Source organism: Aphelocoma coerulescens, chromosome 25 (genome assembly GCF_041296385.1).
Source record: "Aphelocoma coerulescens isolate FSJ_1873_10779 chromosome 25, UR_Acoe_1.0, whole genome shotgun sequence".
In the NCBI taxonomy this organism is placed as follows: Eukaryota; Metazoa; Chordata; class Aves; order Passeriformes; family Corvidae; genus Aphelocoma; species Aphelocoma coerulescens.
The window spans coordinates 2,809,893-2,822,123 of record NC_091038.1 but is presented as its reverse complement, the minus strand read 5'-3'; the positions used below and the strand labels follow the sequence as shown (position 1 = coordinate 2,822,123).

General features: G+C 65.4%; 1 protein-coding gene across 1 annotated transcript; it reads left to right on the top strand.

The window, feature by feature from the left end:
• The first annotated feature begins 650 nt into the window (after nt 1-650).
• Nucleotides 651-10,688, top strand: HCN3 (hyperpolarization activated cyclic nucleotide gated potassium channel 3). Its single transcript, XM_068995055.1, has 8 exons — nt 651-961; nt 3,636-4,065; nt 4,216-4,377; nt 4,813-5,031; nt 5,458-5,604; nt 5,707-5,947; nt 6,465-6,629; nt 7,177-10,688. The coding sequence occupies exons 1-8, from the start codon at nt 651-653 to the stop codon at nt 8,316-8,318; spliced, it is 2,817 nt and encodes a 938-aa protein (XP_068851156.1). The 3' UTR covers nt 8,319-10,688.
• Nucleotides 10,689-12,231: the final 1,543 nt, after the last annotated feature.

Genomic DNA, 12,231 nt, shown 5'->3' with positions numbered 1-12,231 from the left:
GAGGGGCGGGGCTCGATCCACGGGCGGGGCCTATGCTGATAGCCCCGCCCATTGCTCCAGGAACCCCGCCCCGTGCCCGCCCCTGGAAGGTTTAGACCGGAGGGGCGGGGACTATGGCAATTAGCCCCGCCCCCGTCTACTAAGGCCACGCCCTTCCCCGCTACTGTGCCGGTGATGGGGCGGGGCTAGAAAATAAGGGGCGGGGTCTATAGCGGGTAGACCCGCCCACCTCTCCTTGAAGCCACGCCCCTCTCGGGGTCCTCTGGCAGCGGAGGGGCTGGGCCGAGGGGCGTGGCCAGACAAAGGGGGCGTGTCCTCCCTCCCGAGGCCCCGCCCCCGCCCGCCCCGCCCCGCCCGCCGCGGGGTCCCGCCGCCGCCGCCGCTCCGGTGCCGCCCGGGCCTCGCCGCTCCCCGCGCCGCCGCTCCGGTGCCGCCGGCTCTTCCCGGCTGCCGGCGGCGGCCGCCCCCGCGCCGGGGCGTGCGCAACAGGCGGGCGCCGGCGGAGCTTCGTGAGCGCTCGGTGACCGAGTGGCCGCGGGCGGCGAGCGAGCGCCCGCCCGCCCGGGGCCGGGCATGTGCGGCGGGGCGGCGGGCAGGGCGCCCGGGCAAGGGCGTTTGAAGGAAACGTGAGGCGAGGCGGCGGCGGCGGGATGGAGGCGGCGCCGCGGCGGAGCCCCGAGCCGCGGGAGAAGCCGCCGGTGCTGGACGGGGAGGCAGCGGGGGCGCCCGCGGGGGCGTCGGGCGCGGCCCCGGCTTCGCCGGCGGCGACGGAGCAGATCGTGGCGGAGGGCGAGGCGGCGGCGGCGGGCACGTTCGTGCAGCGGCAGCTCGGGGCGATGCTGCAGCCCGCCGTGAACAAGTTCTCGCTGCGCATGTTCGGCAGCCACCGGGCCGTGGAGATCGAGCGGCAACGGGTGAAGTCGGCGGGCGCCTGGATTATCCATCCCTACAGCGACTTCAGGTGGGATCCGGGCCCCGCGACCCCCGCCCCGGCACCGGCACCGGCCCCCATCCCCTCACCGGTCCCCGCTCGGCTCCGCTGCCCGGCCCGGTGCCCGCCGCCGCTGTCCGTGGTGCTGAGCGCGGCCCCGCCGCCCGACACCGTAGGGGCAACAAGTGCCGGTAGCCGGGGCTCCGTACCGGCCCGGGGAGGCGGCTGCCCACCGCCGAAGCCCGGGGCCGCGCTGCCCCAGCCCCTTCCCGTCTGGGGTTATCCCGCCCGCACGGACAACTCCGTCCCGCACCAGCCTCGCCGGGCCCTCGGGGCTCCCGGTGCCCGGGGGCAGCCCGGCTCCGCCAAGCCGCGGCGCTCCGCTGACCCGGCCCCGGGCGTGCGGAGGCGGAGGCAGGGGTTGCTGGGCTTTGCCTGCCCTTACAGCTCCCCCCGCCCTTCTCGATGCTGTTTTTAATTCGGTGAGGAGCCTTCATCCCCTTGGGACGCGGCTCCCCGCGGCTGGAGCAGGGCTGGTCACCCAGCGAGGAGCCGGGCCTGGCTCTCGGTGTCACCGGGATCACAGCGGGAGCTCGGGGATGGATGATGTGGGAGGAACTGGGTGTCACGGGGATGTTGAGTCATATAGGGTGGGCTTTCTCCACGGGGAACGAAGCTGCCAGGCAGTCATCTCCCGCAGCAAGCTGTGACATGGATGATGTCCCCAGCCTGGGAAGCACCCCAGAATGGGGCCAGCAACCGGTGTGGGTCCCTGGCACCTGTAGCCATCTCCCCGAACCACTGGGCCCCAACCAGTCACCTGGTCCCTTGTACCACCCCAGCAGGACACCCAGCCCTGAGAGCCCTTTTCCCAGGGAAACCATCCCAAAGTTTGTGAGCCTTGAGCTTGGCAGGAGCAGCTTCTGCAACCAGTGCCATGAAGGGAGCTGGCAGGTAGACAGACAGAGGGATTACTCCGGTGTTTATCACATTAGGGGGATACATAAAGGCCGTGGAGATCAGGGCCCTGAGTGTTCAGTCTGACACGGAGTGAAGGACAAGGCCTGTCCTAAAGAGCTTAAGCCTAAATCTGAATCGAGAGCTCCAGGCAGGCTTGGGCAGCTACAGGGACAGGCAGTTTCCCTGCTCAGCACACAGCATTTCTCAGGGCACAGCATGGAGGTGCAGGAGGCAATTCCTCAGCCAGGTCAGGCCCCTTCTGCCTTGGCTGTGTCTCCTTGCCTGGCCCAGGAAACCTTGGCCACCAACAAGAAGGTGTTAATTTGTGAGAGGCTCCTGACCCTGGGGTGGTTTCTGGACCTGGCATCACTCCTGACCTTGAGGTGGCTCCTTGAGGAGAGGGTGCCTCCTCCCACCCCCGCTCAGGCTCTGGTACTCTCTCTCTGAAGAAGCCTCTCGTGGCACCATGACGTCCCTTCCCTTCCCTTCCCTTCCCTTCCCTTCCCTTCCCTTCCCTTCCCTTCCCTTCCCTTCCCTTCCCTTCCCTTCCCTTCCCTTCCCTTCCCTTCCCTTCCCTTCCCTTCCCTTCCCTTCCCTTCCCTTCCCTTCCCTTCCCTTCCCTTCCCTTCCCTTCCCTTCCCTTCCCTTCCCTTCCCTTCCCTCACCTGCAGGGAGCCCAGTGCCTGTGTCCCACCACGGGTGTGGGGTGGGAAATCCCCACAGGCTTCTGTCACCTGTAAAAGCCGATTTGGATCCACTGGGCACTACAGGTTGCCCTGAAATCACCTTTGGAGATTTGAGTCTACACCCACGACCAGGGCTGGGACTAACAGGGGATGCCTGGGGACACCTGAAGGTGGGAGCTGGACTTGCTTTCCCGAGGGCCTGTGACGGCTCAGCCGGGGGATCCCAGGAGTCACAAGCCTGGTGGAGGAAGGCGTTACATGTCTGTGTGAAAATGAAAACATCCCAGTGGCATTTGCATGTGACCAGGGCTGCTGGGTGTCCTGACATAACCAGCTGCTCCCGGCATCTCTCGGCTTTCCCTCCGAGCTTGTCCACTCTCAGCAAAAGGAGCTGGATGAGGAGTGCTGCAGGCCCAGGGCTGTGCAGCTCCTGCCCTGTGCATGCTGGCAGCTCCTTTAGGGTTAGACATCCCTCCCACCTTCCCCTGGTACCAGCGTTGTCTGTCCTTGCTTGGCTGCTGCCTGGCTCACCACAACAGCCTCCCCGATCCTCCTTGGCCGCCCCAGGAGCTCGGCACTCGGTTTGCATAACCAGCAAAGCTTATCCCAAATCCTGCTAAGCCAACTCGGGTGGTGGCGGGGAGACAGCAGATGACAAGGAGCTCCAAGGCAGCAAAGCCCACGTCCTCTCTGAGTTCTCCGTGGGGCACATGTCAGCTTTGGGGTGGGGGCACAGGTAGACAGCCAAGCTCCTACAGCCCCCCATTCCCACACAGGGTGACTTTTGCACCCCAGGGCCCCTGGCCCAGTGCCGAATTGCTCTTCTCCACACACATCTGCTCACATCTGTCCCAGCTAAGCAGCAGGGTGTTAGTCGTGTGTGGGGAGGCGTGTGTGTGTGTGTGTGTGTGTGTGTGTGTGTGTGTGTGCTCGGCACCTGCCTCTCTGCACCCTGTCAGACCCTAACTTTGACCCTGGGTTTGCTGTCTAACTGCCCCTGTCCTGCCTCTCCCCACTCCTCCCTGTCCCGCTCTGTCCCCTGCATTCCCACCCTGCAGGTTTTACTGGGACCTCATCATGCTGCTCCTGATGGTGGGGAATTTGATCATCCTGCCCGTGGGCATCACCTTCTTCAAGGATGAGAACACCCCTCCCTGGATCGTTTTCAACGTGCTTTCGGACACTTTCTTCTTGGCTGACCTGGTGCTGAACTTCCGGACAGGCATCGTGGTGGAGGACAACACGGAGATCATCCTTGACCCTCACACCATCAAAATGAAGTACTTGAAGAGCTGGTTCCTGGTCGACTTCATTTCTTCCATCCCTGTTGACTACATTTTCCTCATCGTTGACCTGGAGACCCAGGTGGATTCTGATGTCTACAAGACAGCCCGGGCCTTGCGCATCGTGCGCTTCACCAAGATCCTCAGCCTGCTGCGCCTGCTGCGTCTCTCGCGCCTCATCCGCTACATCCACCAGTGGGAGGAGGTGAGAACCCCTTGGGGGTCTTCTGGTGAGGGTCCCAGGCCAGGTTGGGGGTCTCCAGCTAGAGGGTACAGCTGTCTGGAGGGCAGAGGGCTCCAAGGGCTGTTCTAGGAGAAGAGTTTCTCTGCAGCTCCACTCCTGCCTGTTCCCCAGATCTTCCACATGACATACGACCTGGCCAGTGCCGTGGTGAGGATTTTTAACCTCATTGGGATGATGCTGCTGCTGTGCCACTGGGATGGCTGCCTCCAGTTCCTGGTGCCCATGCTGCAGGACTTCCCCGAGGACTGCTGGGTCTCCAAGAACCACATGGTGGTGAGTGCCAGACAGGGGTGATCCCAGTTGGTGGGAAGAGGATTTGGTTACCTGTCTCCTACTGCAAGGCTGGAGCTGCTGGGAGATGCGTGCTGCCAAGCAGCATCTCTGTGGTCACAGCAGTGACACAGGGCAGAGGGAATCTCTACATCACCTTCCCATTTCAGCCCACCTTGCTGGAGTCAGGGAATCCCTCGGGAAGGGAACAGGGCACTGGGGCTCCTGCCTCCTCCCCAGAGCAGGGGCTGGTGCCTGCTCAGGGCTTCACACAATCCCTGTGCCTCTTCCCGGAGGAGAGCTCATCCCTTTGGCCTTGGAGGAACCTTGTTCTCGCTGGGTCTCTGGACTCCCCAGCTTAGGGAGGTGGGACTGGGGGGTTCAGCCCTGCAGCACCTTCCAACGACCCCCCCCAGTGCCACTGTCCCTCACCTACAGAACGACTCGTGGGGGAAGCAGTACTCGCACGCCCTGTTCAAGGCCATGAGCCACATGCTCTGCATTGGCTACGGGCAGCAGGCGCCCGAGGGCATGACCGACGTCTGGCTCACCATGCTCAGCATGATCGTGGGGGCCACCTGCTACGCCATGTTCATCGGCCACGCCACTGCCCTCATCCAGTCGCTGGACTCGTCCCGGCGCCAGTACCAGGAGAAGGTCAGCGGGGTGAGGGAGGGAGGGGCTGGGTACTAAGGGAAGTGTCCTGGTGCGAGCAGGTCCAGCTCCAGAACCAGCTCGGCACAGCTGCCGTGCCCTACTGATTCCAGAGGCTGGGATCTTTGTCCTTGCCACTCTCCCTCAGGGTGTTGCAGGTGGAGCTCAGGCTGCCCATTGAGAGAGAGACCATATTGATGTCCATACCGGGGGTCACTTTTGCAGAGTGTGGCCCCATCCTGCCCTCTGCCCTGGGTCCACCTGCATCCTGAGTGCGTGGGGATCCTGTCCTCTGCCCCAGAGGAGGCCTTTGGGACAGGGCCCTGGAGCAGGGGTGTCTGTATCTATATCACTGAGGAGAAGGGATGCGTTGTCCGGCCATGCAGGTGGTCCCAGCTCAGCCCTGTGTGACTCCCCTTGTCCCTACAGTACAAGCAAGTGGAGCAGTACATGTCATTCCACAAGCTGCCTGGGGACACGCGCCAGCGGATCCACGAGTACTACGAGCACCGCTACCAGGGCAAGATGTTTGACGAGGAGAACATCCTGGGGGAGCTCAGCGAGCCGCTCAAAGAGGTGCGGGCAGCACTCCAGTGGTGTGACCTGGGTGGGAGAGGCTGGTGCTTGCAGGGACCAGGCTCGGGGGGCGTCCCCACTGACCTGCTCCTCACCCCACAGGAAATCATCAACTTCAACTGCCGCAACCTGGTGGCCAACATGCCCCTGTTTGCCAACGCGGACCCCAACTTCGTGACGGCCATGCTGACCAAGCTGCGCTTTGAGGTCTTCCAGCCCGGGGACTTCATCATCCGTGAGGGCACCGTGGGCAAAAAGATGTACTTCATCCAGCACGGGGTGGTCAGCATCCTCACCAAGGGCAACAAGGAGACAAAGCTGTCTGATGGCTCCTACTTTGGCGGTGAGGCTGGGCTGGGGGACCTGGAGAGCAGAGTAGGGGCCAAAAGCTGCCTGGGAGCAGAAGCTGGGGCATCCCTGATGTTTCTGCCTGCCCATCTCCTCTTGCCCAGTGGCAAAGGTTTGGCATCCACTTCACCCCAGTTCTGGCTGGCTGGGGCAGAGGAAGCATCCACCAGCCCGCTGCTGGCCAGGGAGGAGGGGAGTTTAGAGCAGAACATCTGAGCCAGTTTATTGTGGATACAGGCACAGCTCTGGGAGGGAAACAGGCCAGGCCTTCACAGCAGCCACGCCTGCCGGTGTCTCCATGGCCTGGAGAGGGAGGAAAACGCTGTGCCTGGCCAAGGAGACGAGGAGACAGCCATGGCAGTGCAGGCTCCGGGGTCTGTCCCTCCCTCTGAGCCGTGCTCCGCTTCCGTGCAGGGTGCTGGGGTGCCGGGCAGTGCTGTTCCTGCTCTGACTGCTGGGAGGGGGATGGATGTGTGCCGTGTCACCCTGACCCCCAGCCTGTGTCCCTGCAGAGATCTGCCTGCTGACGCGGGGCAGGCGCACGGCCAGCGTGAGAGCCGACACCTACTGCCGCCTCTACTCCCTGGCCGTGGATAACTTCAACGAGGTGCTGGAGGAGTACCCCATGATGCGCAGGGCCTTCGAGACGGTGGCCATGGACCGGCTGGACCGCATAGGTGAGGAGTGACCGCCCGGGCTCAGCACAACCAGCTCTGCAGCCACTCCCAGGGCCCACGGGCCCCCAGACCCACGGGTGATGGAGTCACAGAGCTGGGATGATGGAGTCACCCTGTGGAGCACAGTGCCCCGACCCCATGGGTGCCCAGTAAGGAGGATGATGGGGAGCATGGGGAAGGAGCCTGCCCTCTCTCTCCTTCCCAGCAAGGTCCAGGCAGTGCCATAGGACAGGCTTCCTTGGGAAAATGTCACTGCACTGCACTGGACTTGCACTGTCCGGCAATGGCCAGCTGCTTGTCCACACCTCTCCTTGCCTGTGGAGGACAAGCAGGACCCCAGCCCCCAGCCTGGACCCTTTGGAGTCCGGACTCCCCTGTTTTGTCCCTGCTGCTTCCTCTGCTCTAGTCTGGACCCCTCCCAGGGTCTTGCTTCCCCTGACGCGCTGGTGAGGTTTTATTGTCCCTTCCCCACTGGCACCCTGCCCTCCACACTGTCCCCAGGAGCCCACACTCCCAGGGTCGGTGACGCTCCTGCCTCCCCCCGCAGGGAAGAAGAACTCCATCCTTCTCCGCAAGCGAGCCGAGCACAGCTCGGGGCCCCTGAACAACGAGATGATCCAGCAGATCGTGAAGCACGACCAGGACATGGCCCACAACATCCAGGACCTGCAGCAGATGGCGATGGGCCGGGAGCTGAGCGGGAAGCCGGTGATCTGGGAGCCGCTGGTGCACGCACCCCTGCAGACGGCCGCCGCCACCACCAACGTGGCCATCGCCCTGACCCACCAGCACAGCCTGCAGGCCCACATCTTCCTGCCGCCCTCCTCCATCTCCAGCCCGCTCTCGCCCGAGGCCACCCTGCTCACCAAGCCGGTGCGCCGGTCCCAGCCCAGCCTGGGCGGCTCCCGGCCCTCCTCCGTGAGCTCCTCCGGGGCGCAGTCCCACCTCCAGACGCCCGCCGCCGGCTCGCCTTCCTCGCCCATGGTCCAGTCCCAGGCGCCGCTGGAGAGCGGGGCCCAGAGACCCAGCCCCGGGGCGCAGCCCCTGCCGCGCTCGGCGCAGAGGGGGGAGATGCCAGCGGGGGCCAAGCAGCCCCCGGCCGGCCCCCAGCCCCAGCTCTCCAGGTCCCGCGGCACCTCGGTCTCCACCTCGCTGCTGCAGCAAGCGGCGGGCGCTGCGTCCCCCAGCTCCGAGCAGGCGCTGCCGCCGGGGAGAACGCTCCACTACAGCCTGTCCCGAGCCACCGGCTCCCACATCTCGCTCCTGATGCAGCCCCAGCAGCTGGTGAAGCACAGGAGCATCCACGGCCTGCCGGTGGGGCGGCTCACCCAGGATGTCCGGCTCCTCTCTGCCTCCCAGCCCTCCCTTCCCAATAAGGTGGCCCAGCAAGCCGACGGGAGCTCCTTGAAGCAGGGCAGGAAATCTGCAGGGAACCTGGCCCGCAGGTCCTCGCCGTCGGTAGCCGGACTCCTCGCCAAGCCGTGCGCGGCGATCCCAGGCCAGCCCGCACACTCGCAGCAGATGCCTTCAGGATCGCTGGCTCAGCCCGGCCGCTCCACGGCGGGAGCGTCCACTCCCCAGTCCCCGGGCTCCGCGTCCAGGCAGGCAGCAGGTCCCTCCCGCAAGGGCTCCGTGGCCTTCAGCCCCGAGGTGGAAACGGGGAAGCCCAAACTCCCATCCAACATGTGAGTCCTGGCGGCACCCACACGGGCAGGAGGGAGCCGGGCATCCCGGCGGCAGAGGAGGCGGGAGAAGCAGAGCACCAGCCCCACCGTGTCAGAGGGAAAATGAGGTGAGAGGCAGCACCCGAGGCCGTGGAGGGGCTGTTTCAGGCGCGGGGGCACGGCAGGGATGAGCATGGGGCAGCCCCAGAGCTGGCCCAGCCGGATGAGGAGGGGGCTCTGCTCACTGCCCCAAGGGGGGCACCCTGCCCGGGCTCTCCCCTTCTTGCTCATCATCACCTGTGAGTTCTGCTCTCCTCCTGGAGGCACAGGACCGGTCAGAGCCCTTGCCCAAACTCTGGCCTCTCTGGGGAGCTCAGCTTCCCACAACTGCCCCTTAGGGGCCGGGCCCCCCACTCTCTGTGCCGTGTGTCCCACAGCCTGTCCTCGGGGCCAGGCTGGCGCTGGCAGCTCCTCCAGCTTGTCCTCTGTCACAGCAGGGGCTGCCCCACGCCCACCTCGATCCCCAGATTGCTCTGCCCAGCACCTTTGCCTTTAGGGTGAGGAGGGAGAGGCAGCCCCCTGGGTCCACCGCCTGGCTGGAGGCTGGAGCCCACGACAGGGGCTCCCCGAGCAGGCAGAGCGCAGGGGTCCAGGGTCAGCAGGGGCCAGGTCTCCCTTCCCCGAGGCCCTGGTGGGTCCCTGAGTGCAGGTGCCAGGACCTGGGGGTCCCGGGCAGGGCTCCCCTGGTGTGACGAGTGCCAAGGGGCAATGCTGGGGGCAGGGGTGTCTCCACTGAGCAACCCCCCAGTCCCTCTCCCCAGCTTGTGGGACCGTTTTGCCTCAGAGGTGCTGAGCTCCCTGTGAGGTTGGGATGTGCTGCTGGGCAGGGCTCTGCCCCACACCCGGGCACTGTGGCTGCCCCCCCACCCGGAATGGGGGCAGCCTGGGGGGGGATTCCGCTGCCTGAAGCTCCAGGAGGATGTTCAGAGGGTCAGTCCAAGGGGCCTCTCTGTGGCTCCAGGATGGTGTCCAGAAGGTCACCAGAGGGGACCCTTCTGTGGCTCCAGGAGGATGCTCAGCCCGGGCTCTGCTCCCCTGCCCTGCGCTGCAGTCCTGTTTCCAGGTTGCCTGGAGATGCCAGTCACCAGTGCCACAGGAGCAAAAGGCTGTCACAAAGAGATGCCAGTCCCAGGCAGCGCCTGGGTGATGTGTGGGGCTGTGGGGTCACCCTCCCTCGAACAGGGGTCCCCACAGATGCCCCACGCCCCCCCCTCCCGAGACAGTAGTGTGCAATGTGTGTGCGAGTCGTGGCTCTGCCGAGCAGCCGAGCTCTGCTTACAGTGTCGCTTTGGGCCAACCGTGTTCAGTCCTGGTTAGAGTAGTGTCCCCTCCGACCCTGCCACGCTGCGCCAGCTGCTTCCCGCTCCCGGAGTCAGGAACCATGGCTTGTCTTCGTGCTCTGGGGCTCGGCTGCCGCTCAGCGGAGCCTGCCAGACCCCCAGCGCAGCGAGCGAGGTCTTGTTCCCCGCGGTACTTATTGAAGTGAGGTGTTCAAGTTCTCCACCCTCGTGTTTTGGGGCGTCGGGAGCAGCCCGGAGCGCAGGGCTGCTGCGGGAGCCCGGCCTGCGGGGTGCAGCAGCCCACCAGGAACCCCGGCAGTGCCTGCCAGAGGGGATGTCCTGCACTGCCTTTTTTTCCCGTGGATTTCAACAGCCCTTCCCTGCCCACCCCCACGTCCCGCTCCATCCCCATGGTCGGTGTGTCCCCAGCAGCCCCTCGGGCAGGGGTCTGCAGCGGAGCCGCGCGTCCCACGTCCCCGGGTTGTGTTCACACTGCGTGATGTAGATGTCTTAGCGGTCATCCCAGCGCCCCGCAGAGCGCGCGGCCCGGCCCGGACAGCACCGAGCTCCCGCTGGCCGCGCCTCTGGCGCACCCTCCCCACGGCCACAGCCCCGTGTCGGGAGTCAGAGCCACCCCGTGCTCCTGTCACCGTCGCCCCTGTCCTGCACCGTGTCACCTCGTGGGCCGGTGCTCACCCCGGGGGAGGCTGGAGGGGCTGGGGGTGCCGGCCGTGCGCGGGCGCAAGTTTAGCCACCAAAGACCATGATCCTCCACTCTTGCACTCACGGCAGTCGATGTACAGAGCTTGTAGTTTTCATATCGCAGAGAATTTAAGAGCGTTTTTTTATTTTTGGTCGTTGTACATAATGGATTTAAATAATAAAGAGAGATTCCGAGCTGGTCTGGGGGAGACTCCTTCTGCACCACCTGCGACCCCACAGCACCCTGCCTGGGGATAAGACAGGACAAGGGGATGCTGCAGCGCCCCAGCTCCAATCCTGGCCCTCTGCAGAGCCGGGAGCAGCCAGGACATCTTCGGGAGCCCATCGAGGGGCCTTTCCCAGGCCCCACCGACCTGGGTGGCACAGCAGGAGCCCAAAGGCAACAGGTCCCCTCCCACCCACCCCGGTCCCTTTCGGCCCTGGGCAGATTAATGTTTAATCTTTGGTTATTTTCCCCTTCCATCTCCGTTGCCTTTATTGCCGGGGGGGAGGGGCAGGTTTGATACCGCCTGATTGCAGAGCAGACTCGAGGCATTAACGCGATTAAATGAAGGTCACACAGCGCAAGGTGGGCTGGGGCACCCGAGCCACGGCACTGCGGCGTTCGCCGCACCTGGCGCAGGTTTCGGGGCACGGCTGTGCTCCGGCTGCACCCTCTTCACCCTCAGCACCTGCCACGGCACCCTCAGCGCCGCGCAGGAAGGGCACAGGCAGGATACGGGCACAGGCAGGGCACAGGCAGCAGGACGGGGGTGAAGGCAGGATGCAGACGCAGGCAGAACTCAGGTGCAGGCCAGACACGGCCGCCGGCTGGACACTGGACACGCTGGAAGTGGGCACAGGCAGGATGAAGGCAGGACGCGGTCGCAGGAAGGGCGCAGGTGCCGGCAGCCACCCCGCCGTGCCCCGCCGACTGTCCCCACAGCAGCCCCGCGTTACCGGGGCAGCCCCTGCCCGCCGGACGCTGCTACCGGCCCCCCACCCCCCCCGCTCCCCGCAGGAATTAGGCTCCGTGACACACGAAGAGCTCAATGCTGATTAGCGGTTTCTCTCTAATTTGATTATTTCAGATTACACTGCAGCCAGCCTGATTAAGGGGGCGCGGGGCTGCTCTGCAGGGCGTAAAAAAGAGCGTATTTTGGGAATGAATTCCGGCATATGTCCCATTCCAACACTATTCCATCCGGTTTGCGTCCATCGGCAGGGCTGGCGGCTCGGGCGGCCGAGGCAGCGGGACAGGGACGGGCTGGCGCCCACCGCGTCCCGGGACACGGCAGAGCCCCGCTGCTCCCCCGGGGCTGAGGGCGAAGCCCCGGGATACGAGGGCCCCGCAGAGCCCCGGAGGTGCCCGTCCCCGGCTCCCGCTCCCCAAGGACACCCATCCTGGAGCCGGAGGCTCTGCCCCGAGCCCCCGCGTCCCCGGCGGCGGCGAGAGGGGGATTAGAGGGCATCACAGAGAGATTAATTAACGCGGGTGAGCCGGGATTAGCGGATTCGGGGCGGGCGCCAATCTGCGGGGAGGGGGGGTGGGGGCCGGGCAGGAGCTGAGGGCAACAGCGGGAAGGTGTCACCGCGTGTGCCCACCCAGCGGGTCCTCGGCCCAGGTCACCCCTGCGGCGTCCCCTCGGGGGTCGGTGGGCAACTGGACCCCCCGGCAGCCGGGGGTCTCGCCCGCGCACACAGGTGTGCGGTGCACCCCACACCTGCACAGGGTCCCACACCTGTACTGCACCCTATACCTGTGCAGCACCACACCTGCACAGCACCCACACAGTGACCCACACCTGCGCCACACCCCACACCCGCCCTGTACCCCGTAACCGCTCTGCACCCACACCTGCGCTGCACCCCACACCTGCGCAGCGTGTCAGCTGC

Excerpts from the sequence above, each read along its gene's own strand:
- HCN3 (XM_068995055.1), top strand. The coding sequence starts at position 651 with ATGGAGGCGGCGCCGCGGCGGAGCCCCGAGCCGCGGGAGAAGCCGCCG. Across the intron at positions 5,605-5,706 it reads TCAGCGAGCCGCTCAAAGAG|GAAATCATCAACTTCAACTG; the intron begins GTGCGGGCAGCA and ends CTCACCCCACAG. Across the intron at positions 6,630-7,176 it reads GGACCGGCTGGACCGCATAG|GGAAGAAGAACTCCATCCTT; the intron begins GTGAGGAGTGAC and ends CTCCCCCCGCAG.